This window comes from Prunus mume, linkage group LG4 (assembly GCF_029339155.1).
Source record: "Prunus mume cultivar Tortuosa linkage group LG4, ASM2933915v1, whole genome shotgun sequence".
NCBI lineage: Eukaryota > Viridiplantae > Streptophyta > Magnoliopsida > Rosales > Rosaceae > Prunus > Prunus mume.
The window spans coordinates 14212708-14234439 of record NC_142701.1 but is presented as its reverse complement, the minus strand read 5'-3'; the positions used below and the strand labels follow the sequence as shown (position 1 = coordinate 14234439).

General features: G+C 35.3%; 1 protein-coding gene and 1 pseudogene across 1 annotated transcript; both read right to left on the bottom strand.

The window, feature by feature from the left end:
* Nucleotides 1-75: 75 nt before the first annotated feature.
* LOC148917964 (protein disulfide isomerase pTAC5, chloroplastic-like) lies at nucleotides 76-17543 on the bottom strand (annotated as a pseudogene).
* LOC148917965 (homeobox-DDT domain protein RLT3-like) lies at nucleotides 13576-16235 on the bottom strand. Its single transcript, XM_089049796.1, has 7 exons — nucleotides 16218-16235; nucleotides 15911-15987; nucleotides 15735-15840; nucleotides 15015-15629; nucleotides 14342-14446; nucleotides 14035-14254; nucleotides 13576-13819 (listed from the first exon to the last, which is right to left on the bottom strand). The coding sequence occupies exons 1-7, from the start codon at nucleotides 16233-16235 to the stop codon at nucleotides 13767-13769; spliced, it is 1194 nt and encodes a 397-aa protein (XP_088905922.1). The 3' UTR covers nucleotides 13576-13766.
* Nucleotides 17544-21732: the final 4189 nt, after the last annotated feature.

Sequence of the window (21732 nt, the reverse complement as noted above, 5' to 3'; positions counted from 1 at the left end):
TCCTCCACCTCCACCTCCACCACCACCACCACCACAACCACCTCCTCCTCCAAAACCTCCACATCCTCCACCATCTCAACAACCAACACCACCACCACCACCATCTGTCACTGCTGCCGCTGCCACCACCACCACCTCCACAACTGCCATCCCCACCACCACTACAACAACCACCTTCATCACCACCACCACCTTCACTGCATCAACACCACAACCGCCACATGATTAGTATATAACACTTTCAACATCATGTCTATTTCAATCATTATTCACAGTTACAACAATTTTATTTTAAAATTTACCAAACGGTTTTAACACTGCTTTTTGTACTAACAACACTTTAAAAATATTGTTTACCAAACATGGAACTGCTTTACTTTACAGCTAAATATTTTCAAATCACAGCAAAAAACAACTTTTTTTAAAAGTCACAGCAATTCCAAACTGGGCCTTACATAGAACACATTATTTCATTTGTCTACTGGTTGTGCCTGTTGTTAAACTTGTGCAACCAACATTCTTTTTTCTCCAAGAAATTTTTCCTAAACCTCGAAGAAATTTAGCTAGGAAAACCTTTGGTGGGAAAGGAAGGTTAGGATAGAAATTGAGGCATAGGCAAGGCTAAAGAACAATCGCGAGCACATGTGATATTACAGAAAATGTAGCGAAGGAATTTTGAATGACCATTTTCCAAATTAAGCAAACATCTTATAATAAAATCACGACTGGAACTTATAACAAGCCCTCATTGGAGTAACAATGTCCAAAAACACAAGATGAACACCACACCACACTCAGCACACATAATTGCTCAATGGTGTTGTAAATATAAAAAAGATGAGATATCACTTTGTACAATCAAATAGTTCTTCATTCCTCATTGCCCAAATCATTGAACGCATCATGCAAATCATTCAACATTTCATCCGACTTCTCCTCTACATGCAGATGAAATGAGTCTCCATCAACAAGAAGAACCAAATTGTCCATACCACAAAGAAATTCATAAAATTCAAAACCCTCGCACATAAATTTACTAATATGAGATGCATGTGCTTTGACATTTCATCGTCGTTGTCATTGAAACCAGACCAATCTCTGTCGTCCAACATCACCATATCTTTGCATCAGTGCAGCAACGTGACAAGCCCATCCAAATTAACTTTTGCACCCTTCAAATTTAAGTACCCCAACTTCACAATTGACAATGCCCCACATCCATGAACAGAGCCTTTGGACAAATCTAAACCATAAAAATTCTTGCAATGTGTTTGTATAATTGCAAGTATTTTCACCAAATTTAAGCATGAACCCAATGATAACACCTCCAAGTTTTTCCACTTGCCAATCAACTCTAGGTTCGTGTGTTTGCAATGTGTTTGTATAAATCTTGCCATCTTCCGTTTTCCATCTACAAGAGTATGACAAGGAATTTAAAAAAAAAAAAAAAAACATCGAGCACTGAGACAAAAAGATAACTAAATAATAAACAGAAACCTGGGAAAACAATCACCTTAAGTTGAAGAATGCAAGGCTGAATGCATATGGTAATCATTTATAATAAGAACCAACAAGAGAATTAATTGATGGAGCATTGGAAAATTGTTCATTCAACAAGAACTTTCCGCATTCCAATGCAATGCATGCTCTGGATGTTCCAAACGACATCTCGCATTCCAATACAGTGCATGCTTTGTAGATTCAAAAGGACTTTGCACATTTCAATGCAGTGCATTGGTTTTGGAGGCTGATTAGGACTAAGCACGGTTTGATTAACCGGACCAAGTGGTTGGAACTGCCTACCAAATTGAAACCAATTAAGTTGATGAAGGAAATTATGGGACCAACATCGACCGGCCACTCTCATCTACCGACCACAGTCGGTTCATGACTAAGCAAATGGTTCGTTGCAGGTCGGTTTCAACGAAGAGAGAGAGAGAGGTTGAAGTACTAATCATGCATTATTGCAATACTTAACATGTGAAGCAGTAGACGTCCTAAATAATGAGGATGGCATAAAACTGCTCGGATGCTAGTGAGGGGAATTTATTCCACCCATGTAGGAAATGCCGATTAAACTCATTTGTTGAAGACCCAAATAAAAGGTAACAATTATAAACTAGAACCCCGATTAACTAACAATTATTCATGGAAATTATCGAACACTATAAATATGGCAACATATACATGTCTTTCAGGTTGTGTATTAACCATATGCTATTGTTGAATGGAATGGTAATGATATACCAACCACCATCTCCTTCCCCTCTCTCTATATAACCATCTCCCTGTTACTTCATGTGTGCAGCATCAAATGGAAGACGTCTTTTTGCTCTCGGATGGAGGTTCGATTCCCATCTCCCTCTTGTTGCTTAGGCAACTTAAACCCTCAACATAGTGAGGTGTGGAGCTGGGTTTGAATTAGTGCACTAACTAGGTTGTTTTTTCTCCCCTAATGGCTCTATCTTTGAGGTAACCCGGACTAGTAGCAACCGATCCTAGTAAATAAGATATTATTTCATAGAATTGGCTAGATGAATTGAGTCGTTCATTTCGATCTAGCTTCGTTACTATACCCCGGTCTCACTTCTACAACGTACTATCCTAGACCTCTGTCTATCCTGAATTGATATAAATTCATAGTTAGGTTAGCTAGCCCGGTAACCCCGACAAGTGGGAGGGTGTGCACTTTCTCTGTCATATGATTCTGCCAGACAATTCTATTTCATTCATTCTCCATTCAAAATCGCCTACTCCTGGAACCCATAATCTGACAATTCTTTCATATGATTTTTTTTCTTGGAATTCGACATCAGTGATCTACGACCATCCGTTCTTCTTTCCATTCCAAAAAGGAGTGGTTGGTATGTGGTCATCCTTAGAAATACCAGAATCCCCTTTTGTGATTGTTGCAAAGCGTGCTTTCGTTTCTTGTTCTTCGAGCTCAACCGATCATGCTTCTTTCTCAGTTCGTGATTCCTAGCTGCTAGATTCGGATGTAGGTGAGTCTGATTGTTTTGACTTCAATGTTGTAAGTTTCCGGATAGCGAACTGGGGCGAGCCTATATAATGATAATGTAATAAAGCAAATTCTAAAATACCCAACATCGATCATCAGAGGGGTAGTAGCGGACGAGACAAGCTCCTGCGTCTGCAATAGATCCTGCAGTTTCAGCCGACACCAACGTATGTTTCGGATGCGTCTTCTTATGCTCACCAAATCGAAACTTCATTTCTTCTATACTCGGATCTAAGGAATCTAAGGAATCATTCCAAACATTCCCCACTAGCACACTTCCAGAATCATGGGAAAAATAAATATATAAGTTTAGGACCATCATCTATAATAAGGTAACAAATCAATTATGCAACAATAAAATTATTTTTATAAGTAACATTATATACAGTGGTTTTCATGAAGTCTTATCTCCTCAGCAGTCTTTTGCTTGTGAATGTGGTCGTTCTCAAACAAAATTAGTAATGATTCAAGATCCAGGGAATTGTGGTACACAAAGCATCAACCAGTTTTTGTGCACATGTTCTTCTTTTGATCTTGAAGAAAACTTCACTTTCATCCTACAAGTGGAAAGATATAAATCACAACACTAGAAATAGCAAGAAAAAGCATGATGCTATATTGGCCCAAGAGATTTGACATTATTAATGGAATTGCTCGGGGACTCCTTTATCTTCATCATGTAGGTCTTTTAGGTGTGCAGCGTAACCCGGCAGATAGGCCAAGCATGCTAGTTGCAGTTGTAATGTTCAGTGGTTAAAGGTCATTGCCTCAACCTCAAAAACCTAGTTTTTACAGTGAAAGGGATCTCAATGAACTAGAAGTCGATCCTTATCCTAAAACATTTTTAGCTAATGAAGTCACAATCCTTTTATACGTGTACAATACGTTTGCTTTCATTATACCGAGTCTTTAAGACATATACGGAAAACGGAAGTACTATTGACAAATACGTACATACGTGTATAATATGATTATTAAATGGGGAAATGCTAAATTCTTTATACGGGTAATAACTCTGAAAAATTAAAAATTCAAAGGGGGACAATACATATACCTTGGTAATGGCCTAAACGTAATGGATAATGCTCTAGACTAGACTTATCGACAAAGGAAAATCAAGGAGAAAAAGTTTAAAAAAATAAAAAGGAACCCATTAGATATTTAAAGAGTATAGGAGATCGGCTATATTGTTTATTTTTATTTAAAAGGATAGCTCCTATGCGGCCCAATTTATTTATTTCAAAGAGTATCGCCGCGCGACTATATTATACTCTCTAAATAGAACATTTTTAAAAGTACAGCCGCCCAGCTATATTCTACAAATCCCATAATCTGAATTTCTATTTTTTAATTACATTAATTCTTACTTATGTTTTAATTATTGTTTACTTGGTGAATAATTAGTATTTAAGAATTTTATCAAATTCAAAAATTTTAACAACTAAATACTATTTATTAAGTAATATCATTTATGATGTTAATTAAAATATTTAATACTAGTTATTCACTAGAGAAATAATAGTTAGAACATAATTACTAATGAATGTAAATAAATCAGGCTATGATATTATTTAATTATGAAAATGAATTTTTTTTTTTTTATGCCTCTCCCAACGAAATTTCGCGGCAAAGGTCTATGCCGGCAAAATTTGCCGATTAGGTTTCCCCGAAATTTCATCGGGAGAGGTTAAATGTGCACTTGTCTGACAAAATTTCGTCGGGAAAGGTTGTTCCGCCCTTTTTTTCTTTAATTTTTAAAAAAATATTTCAAATTTTTGAATTTGTTTCTTTACTTTTGCATTTGGGCCAACTTCTTCAATTCAATACATGTAATTAGGTAATACCTTAACCCTTTTTTAATTCCATTAATTAGTGATTATGTTTTAATTATTATTTCTTTAGTGAATATTTAAATATTTTACTCAATTTCGTAAATTACTTGGTAAATAGTAATTAGTTGTTTTGAATTAAATAATCATTAAAATACGTGCGTACGTGTACAATACGTTTGCTTTCATTATACCGAGTCTTTAAGGCGTATAAAAAGCGGAAGTACTATTGACAAATACGTACGTACGTGTATAATATGAGTATTAAATGGGGAAATGCTAAATTCATTTTACGGGTAATAACTTTGAAAAATTAAAAAATCAAAGGGGGACAATACCTATACCTTGGTAATGGCCTAAATGTAATGGATAATGTTCTAGACTACACTTATCGACAAAGGAAAATCAAGGAGAAAAAGTTTAAAAAAAGAAAAAGGCACCCATTAGACTTATCGACCAGCTATATTGTTTATTTTTATTTAAAAGGACCCGCATAGCTCCTATGCGGCCCAATTTATTTGTTTATTTATTTCAAAGAGTATAGCCGCACGGCTATACTATACTCCAACCAGAATTTTTTAAAGTACAGCCACCCGGCTATACTCCATAAATACCATAATCTGAATTTCTCTTTTTTAATTACATTAATTCTTACTTATGTTTTAATTATTGTTTACTTGGTGAATAATTAGTATTTAAGAATTTTATCAAATTCAAAAATTTTAACAACTAAATACTATTTATTAAGTAATATCGTTAATGATGTTAATTAAAATATTTAATACTAATTATTGACTAGAGAAATAATAGTTAGAACATAATTACTAATGAATGTAAATAAATCAGGCTAAGATATTATTTAATTATGAAAAGAATTTTTTTTTTTTTATAAAAACATCTCCCAAAGAAATTTTGTCGGCAAAGTTCTATGCCGGCAAACTTTCTTTGGATAGGTTTACCCGACAAAATTTAAATCGGTAAAGGTTGTTCCGCCCTTTTTTTCTTCTTTTTTTTTTGTTTTTTTATGAAATTTTTTTTAATTTTTAAAAATTTTTAAATTAGTTTCTTTGCTTTTGCTTTTGGGCCAACTTCTTCAATTCAATACATGTAATTAGGTAGTACCTTAGCCCTTTTTTAATTACTTTAATTAGTGATTATGTTTTAATTATTATTTCTTTAGTGAATATTTAAATATTTTACTCAATTTCTTGAATTACTTGGTAAATAGTAATTAATTGTTTTGAATTAAATAATCATTAAAATACATGCGTACGTGTACAATACGTTTGCTTTCATTATACCGAGTCTTTAAGACGTATACGGAAAATGAAAGTACTATTGACAAATACGTATATACGTGTATAATATGAGTATTAAATTGGGAAATGCTCAATTCTTTATACAGGTAATAACTTTGAAAAATTAAAAAATCAAAGGGGCACAATACTTATACCTTGGTAATTGCCTAAATGTAATGGATAATGCTCTAGACTAGACTTATCGACAAAGGAAAATCAAGGAGAAAAAGTCTCAAGCTCAAATTTGCAGCAAAATTTTTTCGACTTTCAGTCAATCGCAGTGTTCCAAAAATCGGCCTAGGTGGGCTAAAACAGAGCATGTCTAAGAATTTCAGTTACAACAAGAACAAAGTTCACAGGAATGAAATGATGAAAGAGTTCCCACGAAGGCTCAAGATTTGGCACGATCCGGCTCACTACGAGGCTCGTCAACTGGTTGGAGGCGCAAAGCAGAAAATTGTGAGTGGACAAAAATAACGTTCAGTTCAGTGTAAACCAACATAATATAACCCCCACTGTTTAGAAAATCAAGCCATAAATCCAAATGCATCCGAAAACCATCGTAATCAAGCATATATATATATATATATATATATATATCAAAACAAAACAATACTGGATACCAAGTCCGAAATCCATGAAGAAAACTTTACAAACCCACCATCCAAAATCTTACAAATCCCCCGGTTGGATTGTTTCCCCGGTACAACTAGGTGTTGGATTATATTATATGATATATATATATAAGCGGACAATATCGTGCTACGGCGGAGCCGATCCTAGGATGTGACAATTTGATATCGAGCCATTGTACCGTGTGGTGCGAGTGTGCCGACGAGGACGTCGAGTCCCTAAGGGGGGTGGTGTAACATCCCACATCGACCAGCGGAGAGGGGGTGATGTACCTTATATGTATATGCCCGCCTCCATCTAGCACGAGGCCTTTTGGGAGTTCACTGGCTTCGAAGTCATGAGAACTTTGAAGTTAAGCGAGTTGGGGCTAGAGCAATCCCAGGATGGATGACCCAATGGGAAGTTGCTCGTGAGCTCCCGGAAACAAAACTGTGAGGGCAAAGAAGGGGCCCAAAGCGGACAATATCGTGCTACGGCGGAGCCGATCCCGGGATATGACAATTAGTATTTAAGAATTTTATCAAATTCAAAAATTTTAACAACTAAATACTATTTATTAAGTAATATCATTTATGATGTTAATTAAAATATTTAATACTAATTATTCACTAGAGAAATAATAGTTAGAACATAATTACTAATGAATGTAAATAAATCAGGCTAAGATACTATTTAATTATGAAAATGATTTTTTTTTTTATGCCTCTCCCAACGAAATTTCGTTGGCAAAGGTCTATGCCGGCAAAATTTGCCCGATTAGGTTTCCCCCGACGAAATTTCATCGGGAAAGGTTTTTGCACTTGTGCCGACAAAATTTCGTCGGGAAAGGTTGTTCCGCCCTTTTTAAAAATTTTTTTTTTGTTTAAATTTTTTTAAATTTTTGAATTTGTTTCTTTACTTTTGCTTTTGAGCCAACTTCATCAATTCAATACATGTAATTAGGTAATACCTTAACCCTTTTTTAATTACTTTAATTAGTGATTATGTTTTAATTATTATTTCTTTAGTGAATATTTAAATATTTTACTCAATTTCATAAATTACTTGGTAAATAGTAATTAGAATTAAATAATCATTAAAATATGTGCGTACGTGTACAATACGTTTGCTTTCATTATACCGAATCTTTAAGATGTATACGGAAAACGGAAGTACTATTGACAAATACGTACGTACGTGTATAATATGAGTATTAAATGGGGAAATTCTAAATTCATTTTACGGGTAATAACTTTGAAAAATTAAAAAATCAAAGGGGGACAATACCTATACCTCGGTAATGGCCTAAATATAATGGATAATGTTCTAGACTAGACTTATCGACAAAGGAAAATCAAGGAGAAAAAGTTTAAAAAAAATAAAAAGGCACCCATTAGACTTATCGACCAGCTATATTGTTTATTTTTATTTAAAAGGATCCGCATACCTCCTATGCGGCCCAATTTACTAATTTATTTATTTCAAAAAGTATAGCCGCACGGCTATACTATACTCTCCAAATAGAATTTTTTTACAGTACAGCCGACCGGCTATACTCTATAAATACCATAATCTGAATTTCTCTTTTTTAATTACATTAATTCTTACTTATGTTTTAATTATTGTTTACTTGGTGAATAATTAGTATTTAAGAATTTTATCAAATTCAAAAATTTTAACAACTAAATACTATTTATTAAGTAATATCGTTTATGATGTTAATTAAAATATTTAATACTAATTATTGACTAGAGAAATAATAGTTAGAACATAATTACTAATGAATGTAAATAAATCGGGCTAAGATATTATTTAATTATGAAAAGGAATTTAAAGGTTGTTCCGCCTTTTTTTTCTTTTCTTTTTTTATAAAAAAAAAATTTTAAATTTTTAAAATTTTTAAATTAGTTTCTTTACTTTTGCTTTTGGGCCAACTTCTTCAATTCAATACATGTAATTAGGTAAGACCTTAGCCCTTTTTTAATTACTTGAATTAGTGATTATGTTTTAATTATTATTTCTTTAGTGAATATTTAAATATTTTACTCAATTTCTTGAATTACTTGGTAAATAGTAATTAATTGTTTTGAATTAAATAATCATTAAAATACATGCGTATGTGTACAATACGTTTGCTTTCATTATACCGAGTCTTTAAGACGTATACGGAAAACGGAAGTACTATTGACAAATACGTATGTACGTGTATAATATGAGTATTAAATGGGGAAATGCTAAATTCTTTATACAGGTAATAACTTTGAAAAATTAAAAAATCAAAGGGGGACATTACTTATACCTTGGTAATTGCCTAAATGTAATGGATAATGCTCTAGACTAGACTTATCGACAAAGGAAAATCAAGGAGAAAAAGTCTCAAGCTCAAATTTGCAGCTAAATTTTTTCAGACTTTGAGTCAATCGCAGTGTTCCAAAAATCGGCCTAGGTGGGCTAAAATACCATTTTACCCAACTGGGCTAGAGTTATTTCTTCTAGCGATATTAGTGCTCAAAATGCTCAAATAGATTAATTTCTTCTTTATATAATTTTTTAAGAATTCCTAGAATACCATATAAAGAAATGACAATATCTATTTATACATATACATACATACATACATATATATATATATATAAAACTTCATCCTGGATGGATAATGCTCGAAAATGAGAATATTAATATCTGTGTTTGAAACCTCTAACCTGTTCTTCAATGTTTGGCTCGCCTTTGTTCCATCACATTCTCCAACAAAGAAATACAGATAAGCTACCAAGGGGACTGAGGATAGTTGAAAGAAAATATGCAAAAGTACAAAAATAAAACTAATGCATATCATCATCAAAGCCATTGGTGTTCAACATTATATTTAAAAATCAGATCAAACAAAATAAATATACAAATTCATAGTATGGGTGGATTTAGAGTACTTCTGCAAAAGTTTAGCGTAGCATGGCAATGATTTATAAACTTGAATATAGTGACTAAGACGGGAGACAGACAGGAGGTACTGCGCACAATAAGCGACCCTCCCCTCGACAAGTAAGACACCTTGTTGTGGTATTCATTGTCTTGCTTTCACCTACTTTTTTATGGTTCCTGCTAAGTCTAGACGAATCTTTCCAGCAGTTCTCTCCAAGGAGAAAAACACGATGCTTAGATACCTTTACTTTTGTAACGCCTTCTTTCACAAGTGTTTGCTGGACCTCTGAAATTTCTGTTCCAGAAGTAACTGCAGCTCCATTTGTATCTTCCCAAACAACATAACCCACACAACCATTTAAAGAATTACGATGTTTCAGCCTATGTAGTAGTTCGCTATAGCTTAGACGAACATGATCAGATTGCTAGCTCAAGGCCAACCAGGAGAAGAAAATCAGTTTACCAATATAATCAGCTTCATTTATTAGTATCCAAAATAAGTTACTGTGTGTTACCAGTTACCACAGCACATTACGTCACTATCATGTCATATCGTATTTATTTGCATGTTAAGTGATTGTCTCATGAACTGGAACCAAGAAACCTGATGTCCGAGTTCTGAAAATAGAGTCGGAGCTTCAAGTCCGTTTCTCAATTAAATGTAACAGAGCTTCTTGGTTGGTACTTAGTACTGTTTGCTACAATTCTTTACAATCTGGGTGAAGAAAATGAAGGCTTAGTTCACTTCAAATTGAACCATCAAATGAGTTTTTGGCTCCTCTTGAGGAATGCAAGTAATGACTTACCAAACCATTATGTTCAGTTCCAAGCGAGGAATGATATATTGGTACTGAAACTTAAAACATCAACGGCTTCCACTTAATAAAGGCTAATGGTATGTCGTCAGAAGGCTATACCTTTTGTGTAGCAGTCAGAGTACTCCCTTTGTTATCCAGACCCTCAATTTGTGCCACCGTATATAATTGTTCAAGAAGTTCTGCGATCACTGTGCCATCTTGAGGGGCGTCTAAGGAGGCCTGTCAGACAAGATATTACAAGTTGACTAACATATATATTTTGCGTTGTGAAATTTTTGTTCAACTTGATGATTCTGAAATTTTACTCTTCATGCATTATACATAGTAACATCTAATGATAATTGAAACTTACTTGCCAAGTCTTGACAGCAAGTTCGGTCCCGCTTGAGAAGCTGGAAAACTCCATGTCTTCCTCACCCAAGTAAAATCCTAGTTTTTGCGATGCTTCCTGTCAAATAACAGGAACATTATATTAGAACAAGTTGAAATCACAAATATTACATCCAAAAACGAAGCAAACACTAGAAAAGGAAATAACCACACAAACCCAGATTCTGGGAAAAAGAAAAGAAACAAAGTTAACAACTTTCTATACTAAAGACAAAGTTAATAGCCCCTTGTAAGTCCTTAAAAACTGCGTATGCTTGCTCAGTTTTCAATTTGCCAAATTCAAAAGTACCATTTTATAATTCAAAGACAACACTAAATCAAAAACAAAACACAAGAAATGAATGAAAAATCAAAACTCGCATTTCAAAAGCAAGCAAACCTGCATAGCTCGGACCTCTTCACCTTACCCCTTCCTCAAAGCATTTCTGCTCTTCTTCTTCTCCTTCACTTCCGGAACGCAGCGGACACATCCTCAATCTCCTCCTGAATATAGTACAATTCTACGTCTCGCAACTCGACCACTGTCTCCGATATCAAATTTTCTCGGTCAAAATCTGCAACAAGCCGGTGATGTGGGGCTAGGAGGCGCTAAGCGGCTAGGCGGGTGCTAGTGCTGGCGGAGGCTAAGGCGGCTGGCGGCCTCCTAGGCGGGTTGGGTCTTTACGATGCGAACACGGAGGACGAAGCTGCGAAACAATCGGGCTTTGAAGAAAACCAATCAGACTTTAGTTTGATAAAGAAGCGAAATGGTACATCCTGCGAGTGCAAGCTTCGTGTTAATATTTAAAGAGTATAGCCGGTCGGCTATACTCTTAAAATATTCGAATATATTAATATTTAAAGAGTCTAACCGTGTTCGGCTACACCTTTAAAATATTCGAACGTATTTAGAAAGTATAGCCGTGCGGCCATACCCTTGAAATATTTATATTTTTGTCATATCGTTTTAGGTTTTTGGGGCTACAATACCACTTTAGCCCATTGGGCTAGAGTTATTTCTGCAATTCTTTTATTTATACAAGCGATATTGGGGAATGAAAATTTAAATTCTTTATGATACCTCTCATTCTAATGATTTCTAACAATCTAACTATTAGCCCATTGGGAAAGAATAAAAAAATGAATTTTATTTATAACAAATAATACGGTTAAACCCATATATACAACAACAAAAAATAGGGATCCGCCAACATTTTGTGGATCAAAGAAGGTTGAATTTCATAGTATAAAATTGCTTGGGATTGTTTTTTTTTTGCCAAAAACCTGATTCACTTTAAAGTTAAGCAGTTTAAGGTGTTTGGTAAAAATAAAATAGCCTAATTATTTTAAAAGAAGTGGCCTTTTGACAGCAGCTTTTAAAAGCAGACTCTGAGTTTCTTTTCAAAGCTACTTTCAAAAGAAGCGGAGGTGAACCTTTTATGAATTTTTTAAATTCCCAAAATACCGTCATTCATTTTAAAAAAGGACACCAACTCTACTTCCACAGCTCAAAATATTATACATGCAGACACATACATATTACAGCAATTTCATTTTAAAGTGGAAAATTTGTTCTGTTCTTCCCTCAAACCAACCTTTGCAAAGGGAACAGGCATGATCTCCATTAGTAGTAAAATGATCAGAGAACCCCAGTGCATTTGGGCTTCCTTGTAATTCTATTAGCTCCAGCTCTTCATCATCCACAAGCATTGCGATCTTATCCGAGTGTTCTTGGGAATCTGCTCCTTCCAAAGCAAGTTCACATTTTTCTTTGCTTGGCAGAGTCTTTCTCACATATCTGCAAGCAATACAGACTAAATCACATTTTTGGTGTTGCAATCTTCTGTTTCGAGTTACTGGTTTTCGCAATACACAAGTTAGCAAAACCAATGTCAACAGGAAAATCTCTAACATCAGGATTGGTTGCCCGCCAGACCGTCATCAAACCTTTTCCAACTTGGGTTTTATTTAATAATAAAAAGAGTATAGCCGACCGGCTATACTACAGTATTTTAAGGGATCAGGGAAATTAGTAATTTCTTGTATATATGGCTTCCAACTTCCATTCCACTTATATAAAATCACACTATTTCCCTTGCTTAGTCACAAAGCAGAACAACTTTGTACAACAAAAGTAACTTCAGTATTATAGCTCTCCCTCTCAGTTTCTTCCTTAGTTTCTTCCTTCCTCTTCAACTGATAATTTTAAGTTTAAAATGGCCACGAAAACTGAGGCATATATATAAAGTTTGTTGCTCAAGGCACTGAGAATTGCTACTGAAACCCGGAAGAAGGCTTCGAGGAATGCATGGAGTTTTTCGTGAAATTATGCAGCAACTATTATCTTAAAAAATGCCATAGAAAAAGTACAGCCAAACCCTAAATGTTTTATTTATCTAGTGCTATTCTTGTGTAATATAATTCCAGCATTCTTGGTGAATGTCTATTTTTTTTACCAATCAATAGCTACGAGAACCCCAATGAAGAAATGCAAATTTCAATAAACCAACAAGTCTTTGGCAACAAACTTTGAGGTCGAGGATATTCAACTACAATAAATATTGTTCTATCTACAAAAGATTATCACAAAGATGACTTTCAAATCTTCTATTTAACAACAAAAAAAAAAAAAAAGTATTTTGTTTTCCCTTACAACAATGTACATTTGACAACATTTTATTCCTGCTTTAAAAAACTAGAACAAGCATGCATTAACAAAATCTGAGTTCCTCCATTGACTGAGACAGTAAAGAGGCTGCCATATTCTTCACAAGCGAATATAGGATAAACGTGAGGATATTTCTCTGGAGCAGGTTTCAGTGACATGAAACTCTTGTATCTATTAAACGTCCAACTTTCCTTCATGCTGTACATCTAACGACTCAATGGCCATATATGGCAACTAAATAGAAAACTTGAAGCATAGCTTCATACAAAGTACCACGGTTTCAAAGCCTGCAACAATGGACATATAAATGCTCCTCAATCTGTCAAAAAAATGTGGGATTGAATTTGGCTAATCTACAGAAAAAAGGCGGTGCTATTGCTTTGGAGCATGCTTCCCTGAAGTAAAAGAAGCTTTTAAGATGGCGAAAATTTGAAAAGCTATGAAAACAATTAAGAAGTCACTCAATTGTCAAGCACCAATCTGCATTATATTCAATCATTACCTCTGACACTAATTTCCAGCCTTTTCTGAGAATGGGCTCTTTCCAAGTATGGAGCAATTAAGGCATTCAATCTCACCAACCAGAGTGCAACTGCAGATGTTGTTTGGGGCATACATGCAAAGGACACAATCAGTTCTTCACTAAAATTACAAGAACCTTGCTCTATATTGCATTCATATAATCGGTCCTCGTTGATGGCACCAACAAAATCACCAAGAACCTGCACGAGTAAACAATAAAGAAACTGATGGTTCCGACTAGAAAATAAACAAAAAATAGATAGTGTGAAAAAAGGAAAATAGAAAACCTGCAAAAGCTCAGCCAAAGATGAGGTACGTCTTAGTCGTTTCACCCATAGCTTATGAGCAGATTTTTTCCAAGCACCCAACAAAGCATCTTCTGGCATGGCTGACTGCACAAAGCAGAGGGAGGTGGAGATCAATATAGCACGGAAAAACATTAAAAAGTTTGGGGCGAATAGAAATGTCTTCGATATATAACCTAGAAAACCTGTTTTAACCATCCGACAATCAAAAGGTTCAGGCCCCAAAATCCAACTAAAATAATCCCACTATTTATGGCCAGCTACCAGAGGCCCGAACAAATCAGATAGGGCAGGTGGATACTAATCAACCATTCTGCTACATTCACAGCAGTATGCCTTTTCATCAATCCCTTCCCCGCCATCCTGCATCCCTTCCTCTAAAATCTTATTGCACTTCAGGGATTTTCTCTTCCTTTTTTTTTATTATATAAAAGCTATCAGATTTGATTGCGCATTAATCTCAAAAGTCACATTCAAATTATCCAAACCATTAACACTTAATTCATTCCTAGGTTGATCCTCAACTGAAGTCCTATTCTCCTCCAGTCTATCAAAGATATGTGTAGCTTGAAATCTTTTTAACTGGAGGACATCTTCATTACTATAACAGACAAATATCAGAAAATGCAAAGCTAAAATCCAAATGATGGGTTACCTCAATTGCATGCATCGCAGCTTTTAGTGATTGGATCTGTGATGAGAGGACCTTATGCTTAGGAAAAGTATCACTCGCTTCTTTCTCCTTACATGTGGCTACATGGATGGCATACCTTTCTTCCAGATCAAAATGAAGCTCAAATGTTGTATGGCAAATCCTGCAGTGCTTCTCATCTCTCCAATACAAATCATGACAACTTTCACATCTAGTAAGTGTATCAAAATATGATCGTTTACCATGTTTGACAGCATTAAGTTCTAGGTAAAAGGAATTCCATAACCATGAATCAAATGCTTGGATTCGGCTCCATTTCTGTTTCTGTTGTTCTCCTTTCTTTCTAACTTCAAGAACCACAACTCCAGATGAAGGCAGAGAATCATTTGCAATTCCAGATAAGTTGTTGTCTACATCAGATACTGGTGAATAAGTGTCTTCTCTAACACTATCCAGCTCAGATTGATCAGATTGCGCCAAGTTGTCAATTCTATCACTATTTACCATTCTACTTGACATCGCTTGGCACAGAAACGCTATTCGTTTCTCCAGGGATTCAATAAGAAGAGCCTCTCGTTTACCCCTGTCATCCAAAACTGACAACAAAGCACACAGAGCCTGCATTTGGTTTAAGAAAGAGCAAGTAAATATTATAACTTATACAAGGTCAAGCAATATGTACTACAATCATATTGATCGCATAACAAAAATTCAGCAGAATACCTCTTCTGTATCAATCACCTCCCAGTGACCATCTTCTGAAGATTCGAAATAAACCCTTCTATGTCCTGGGTCATATGCATTACAAGGGCCCAAGAAAAGCCAGTATCTATTGTATCTACGATCAGATCCCAAGTCTTGACAGCACATAGTAACATCTAATGATAATTGAAACTTACTTGCCAAGTCTTGACAGCACGTTCGGTCCCGCTTGAGAAGCTGGAAAACTCCATGTCTTCCTCACCCAAGTAAAATCCTAGTTTTGGGATCCTTCCTGTCAAATAACAGGAACATTATATTAGAACAAGTCGAAATCACAAATATTACATCCAAAAACGAAGCAAACACTAGAAAAGGAAATAACCACACAAACCCTGTTACAGGAAAAGAAAAGAAACAAAAGTTAACAACTTTCTATACTAAAGACAAAGTTAATACCCCCTTGAAAGTCCTAAAAAACTGTATGCTGCTCAGTTTTCAATTTGCCAAATTTAAAAGTACCATTTTACAATTCAAAGACAACACTAAATCATAAACAAAACACAAGAAATGAATGATAGACTCCGAAAAATCAAAACTCGCATTTCAAAAGCAAGCAGACCTGCATAGCTCGGACCTCTTCACCTTCCGACCCCTTCCTCAAAGCATTTCTGCTCTTCTTCTTCTCCTTCACTTCCGGAACGGCAGACACCTCCTCAATCTCCTCCTGAATATGGTCCAATTCTACGGCTCTGGAACTCGACCCTGTCTCCGATATCAGAATTTTCTCGGTCAAAATCTGCAACAAGCCGATGATGTGGGCTAGGCGGGAGCTAGGCGGCTAGCCAGGGGCTAGGCGGGCGCTAGGCGGCTAGGCGGGCGCTAGGCGGCTAGGCGGGGGCTAGGCGGCTGGGCGGCCTCCTAGGCGGGTTAGGTCTTTTTACGATGCCGAACCTGGAGGACGAAGCAGCCGAAACAATCGGAGCTTTGAAGAAAACCAATCGGAGCTTTAGTTTGATAGAGAAGCGAAATGGCGGTCACTGCGAGTGCAAGCTTCGTGTTAATATTTAAAGAGTATCGCCGTTCGGCTATACTCTTAAAATATTCAAATATATTAAAATTTAAAGAGTCTAGCCGTTCGGCTACACCTTCAAAATATCCGAACGTAGTATAGCCGTGCGGCTATACCCTTGAAATATACATTTTTGTTATATCGTTTTAGGTTTTTGGGGCTAGAGTTATTTCTGCAATTATTTTCTTTATACAAGCGATATTGGGGAATGAAAATTTAAATTCTTTCTGATACCTCTCATTCTAATGATTTCTAACAATCTAACTATTAGCCCATTGGGAAAGAATAAAAAAATGAATTTTATTTATAACAAATAATACGGGTTAAACCCATAAATACAACAACAAAAAATAGGGATCCGCTAACATTTTGTGGATCAAAGAAGGTTGAATTTCATAGTATAAAATTGATTGGGATTGCTTTTTTTGGCCAAAAATCTGATTCACTTTAAAGTTAAGCAGTTTAAGGTGTTTGGTAAAAATAAAATATCCCAATTATTTTAAAAGAAGTGGCCTTTTGAGAGCAGCTTTTAAAAGCAAACTCTGGGTTTCTTTTCAAAACTACTTTCAAAAGAAGCGGAGATGAACCATTCATGAATTTTTTTAAATTCCCAAACTACCATCATTCATTTTAAAAAATGACACCAACTCTACTTCCACATCCAACTCAACCACTTGCACCACCACATTCACTACCTCCACCGCCACTGCCACCACCACCACTACCACCACGTCCTCCAAAGCCTCCACTTCCACCGTCATCTCCACAACCAACACCACCACATGAGAATATATTGGGAGACGCACATAAATGAGATGCCTTTCTAGATTCTAACCTTATGAACTGCACAAGTAGCTAGCTCAACTAAGAAATGGTTTTGGTCATATAAAAAATTTCTTAGTCAACACCTTTTATGGATCACCCCCACCTTTAAACATGTTATAGGTGTCTCGCATGACAGGTTTCGGATCTTGGCCAATCTGCATTCATCTGGTATGTGGTTAGAAGAATTATATTAAACTTTTCACTCAATACATGGGAGTAAAAAGCACTTAAAAAAGAGTCACCTAGAATTATACATTCACTCATAAAATATACTTGGTTATGCTTGCTCCTACATATGGCCAAAAGTCACTAGCTCAAAACCTACTTTAACTTCATCCATAATCTTCCTCAGATAAAAAAATAAAATAAAAACCTTAATTTTAACTTTTATTCCAATGACATATCTAAGGCTAAAGTGACACACTTTTTTTTTTTTTCTACATCAAGTATTATTGTTTTTCAAAATTTAATTATCTAAGTACCTAAAAAAATCATATGGAAATAAGAACCATCAAAGAACTAGTTCCTATCAAGATAGTAAAGTGACAGGCCCCTTTCCCAAAGATCTGATAACAACCTTAGCCAACACCATGTAACTTAATTCAGCAATTCATATCCGTAGCCAACACACTTTTTTTCAACAATAATGTTCAAAGAATATAGCCTGCTATACCAGGATATAATTTTTTTTTTCAATAAATAGTATAGCCGGGCGGCTACATTCGGGACTTTTTTATTTTTATTTTTTTATTAATGCTATAATGGGTCCTTTTTTTTAGGAATGGTTGTGGTTTGGTAACCGCGAATTTTTGCCCAAACCGCAAACCGACCGACTATTTATGTATGGTAATTTTTGAAGCAAAGCATAACCGCAAAGCGGTCGATTACCGTGAAATAGCGGTTTAAAACTGCAAATTCTTTTTGTGTCGTAAAAATCCAATCTTCCACATTTTATGCCTAATTTTGATGCTTCTTTTGAAGCTTTTTGCTTTCAAGCATACTTTAACCCAAAAATATAAATTCACAACCTTAACTTTTCAAGCATATATAAATTTACAACATCTTCAACTTCTTAAGCATTCACAACCTAAAGAAAATTAAAGTTACAATTTCAAGCATTCCAATTAAAGTTAAACTTCTCAAGCATTCACAACCTCAACTTCTCAAGCATTCCAATTCCAAATCCTTTAAAGTTACAAACCAAAAGGAAAATGCAATGCAAAATGAATTAAAGTTACAACCCAAAGGAAAAATTCAATTCAAAGTTAATTAAAATTACAAACTAAAAGGAAAATGTAATGCACTAATGTTACAAATTAAAATTACAAACTCAAGTGTTGGTAGTGGTGAGTGGATTTGAAGGACCCCGTTGTGTTGTTTGAGGACCAAAGCAATCTACAAAATGCAATTTTTTTATTTATTAAATATAATCGCGGTTTGCGGTAGTCGCAAGTTTTGAAAATCAAATACCGTAACCGCAACCGCAAATGCGGTTCGATTCTTCATACCGCAAATGCGGTTCGGTTTTCCGCGATTGCGGTTCCATTGTGGTAAAATGTCAGTTGATTTTTGCGGTTTTTAGATCTAAAATGCCCCCTACTTTTTTTTATTTAAAAAAAAAAGAATCTCTGATTTTTTTTATCGATAAAAGTAGTTTAGATCATTATCCATTACTATTACTTTATTACCCCAGTCTCCATTGTCCCATTCTGATTTTTTACTTTTCCACAGTTTTACCCATATAAAGAATTTAGCATTTTCCCGTTTAATACTTGTATTATACACGTACGTATATATTTTCAATAATACTTCCATTTTCCATACACGTTTTAAAGACTCGGTACAATACACGTTTTGTCAAAAGCAAACATACAATACACTTATTGTACACATACGTACGTATTTTTCATTTTTAATACACGTGGTTTTTACAACATTTTCAATAATATACACAAAATTCACGTATTATACACATAAATTTCACATATTATATCATCAAAATAATATATATTAAAATATTATATAGTGGCCGAACTTTTCAGTTGTAACTTGCCAAAATTATGCCGAATAAAATACGTACAGATTTTCTTCTTATTTTTCCCGTTCCGTATTTTACTAACTATGAAAGAAACTGAGTGGCTGATATTATTTCTTACTTCTTGTGAGAAAAATGCAAGATGGTGATTTTGCAATCCCTTTGCCAACGAGAACAACAATTTCAAACAAGGTTTTATGGGTATAGTAGTAAGAGAGGTGGTAGTTTTCTTTATGTAAAATGTTGTTTGAAAAGTAAAGCAATTACCAAGACCACTCCAACCCAGCGTGCAATTCTCTACAAAAAACTAATGTGTGCGGTAACATTATTTAGTAGCACTCTAGAGACCGATGTATATCAAAAGCAAACATTCTCACGAAAAAAAGAAGAAGATAAAATTGAACTCTCAGATTGATTTACTGTGAAATTTCTCTCTTTTCAATATATGCTTTGGATATGTTGAAACTTGGAGCCCCAACTCACTTTGGCCAACTCCGAAATCGGGGGTACTTTTCAAGTGTTTTGACTCATGGCAAACGCCATTCAAGTGTTTTAGACCGCCTAGGCGTTTGGAAAATGCAGCAACAAGCTAGGCGTTAAGAAACCTGACTTTCATAATAAAGCCCAGCATATAAAGAAGCGTAGAAGTAATCACTCTATCGGCCTTTTGAAAATGCAGCAACAAGCTATGCATTAAGAACAATCACTTAAGTGTGAGGAAATTCTTGGTCTTAACGCAACTTAAAAGAAACAGAAAATTATCTGAAGACCATTCTGCACTGTAAAATGTACATCGCAAAACATATACATGACTATTAACGCAAGATCAATGGTCTACCGGCTTTTATTGCCTTCTTAGCTAGTTGCTCATCAATCCCAGAAGAGAAGTCTTTACTTTTTGCTAGTTACTTGGCCATACAAACTCTGTTCAACCTCCTATCTCCAACCGTTTTTGCTTCGAAGAGAAATCTTTCACGTGCAGCACATAATACATGCCTACCCAATCAGTATTCTAGTTCAGTTTTTGCATTATTTAGGTGAGTTCACAAAAAATGATCTCTGATCTCTAAGATTACAATGCATCTACTTGCATGTAGGGTTATTTTCTGTATTATAAAGTAGGGTTTTTATTTTTTATGCATAATATAGTAGGGTTAACATGAAAGAGTCGGGTGATTGTACATGACACATGATCTCCATGTGAAAAGCATAGCACAAAATGTGGAAGACCCCCACATAACATTGATTGATTGCGACTTGAAACAACTCAGTATGCAAAGATATACATATGTTGTCTGAAAAATAAGGTAGTAAATGAAAGGTAGGGCATGAAGAAACAAGTTATCGCCACCATAACCCCTGGACCTCAATGAATATGACTGAAAAAGAGTAGGCTATGTCCACCCGACCAAAACATGGACGCTCACAAGCACATTCTTACCAACAGTTCCAAGTTCAAAGTATTCAAGTCCAACAGGAGTGAAGTAAAAGTTGCAATGTACTTTTAACATCTCGATAATTGGATAGAATAGTTGTCCACGATATAATTTGATATTCAAAGGGGTCATTGGAGCATTTCAAAATTTCAAAGTTCAAGAGACTAAAAGACATATGAATCTTGCATTTTGGCAGACTATATTTTTTACAGTAAACCACATGAATACTTTTGCAGACCTTCAACAGGCTAGTCTGCGAGCATTATCGCCAGATAATCCTCACCAAGAAACCTCAAATTGATATGCCGAATTTGGTGGTGTGATCTTTTCCGCAGCTACTGACCTTGACTTGGGAAGCAGAAGCAAGCTCCAGATGCTTTCTGCAGAATTGTCTGGGAATTAACAATTCAAATGAGTCAATTTAATATATAAATGAACTGGTAGATGGGCATGATATACAAGAAATAAATGATAGACTCCGAAAAATCAAAACTCGCCTTTCAAAAGCAAAAGCAAGCAGACCTGCGTTGCTCGGACCTCTTCACCTTCCGACCCCTTCCTCAAAGCATTTCTGCTCTTCTTCTGCTCCTTCACTTCCGAAACGGCAAGCACCTCCTCAATCTCCTCCTGAATATATATGGTCCAATTCTATGG

Excerpts from the sequence above, each read along its gene's own strand:
- LOC148917965 (XM_089049796.1), bottom strand. Across the intron at positions 14,447-15,014 it reads CTGCGATGCATGCAATTGAG|TCAGCCATGCCAGAAGATGC; the intron begins GTAACCCATCAT and ends TGCTTTGTGCAG. Across the intron at positions 14,255-14,341 it reads CTTTGGCTGAGCTTTTGCAG|GTTCTTGGTGATTTTGTTGG; the intron begins GTTTTCTATTTT and ends TTACTCGTGCAG.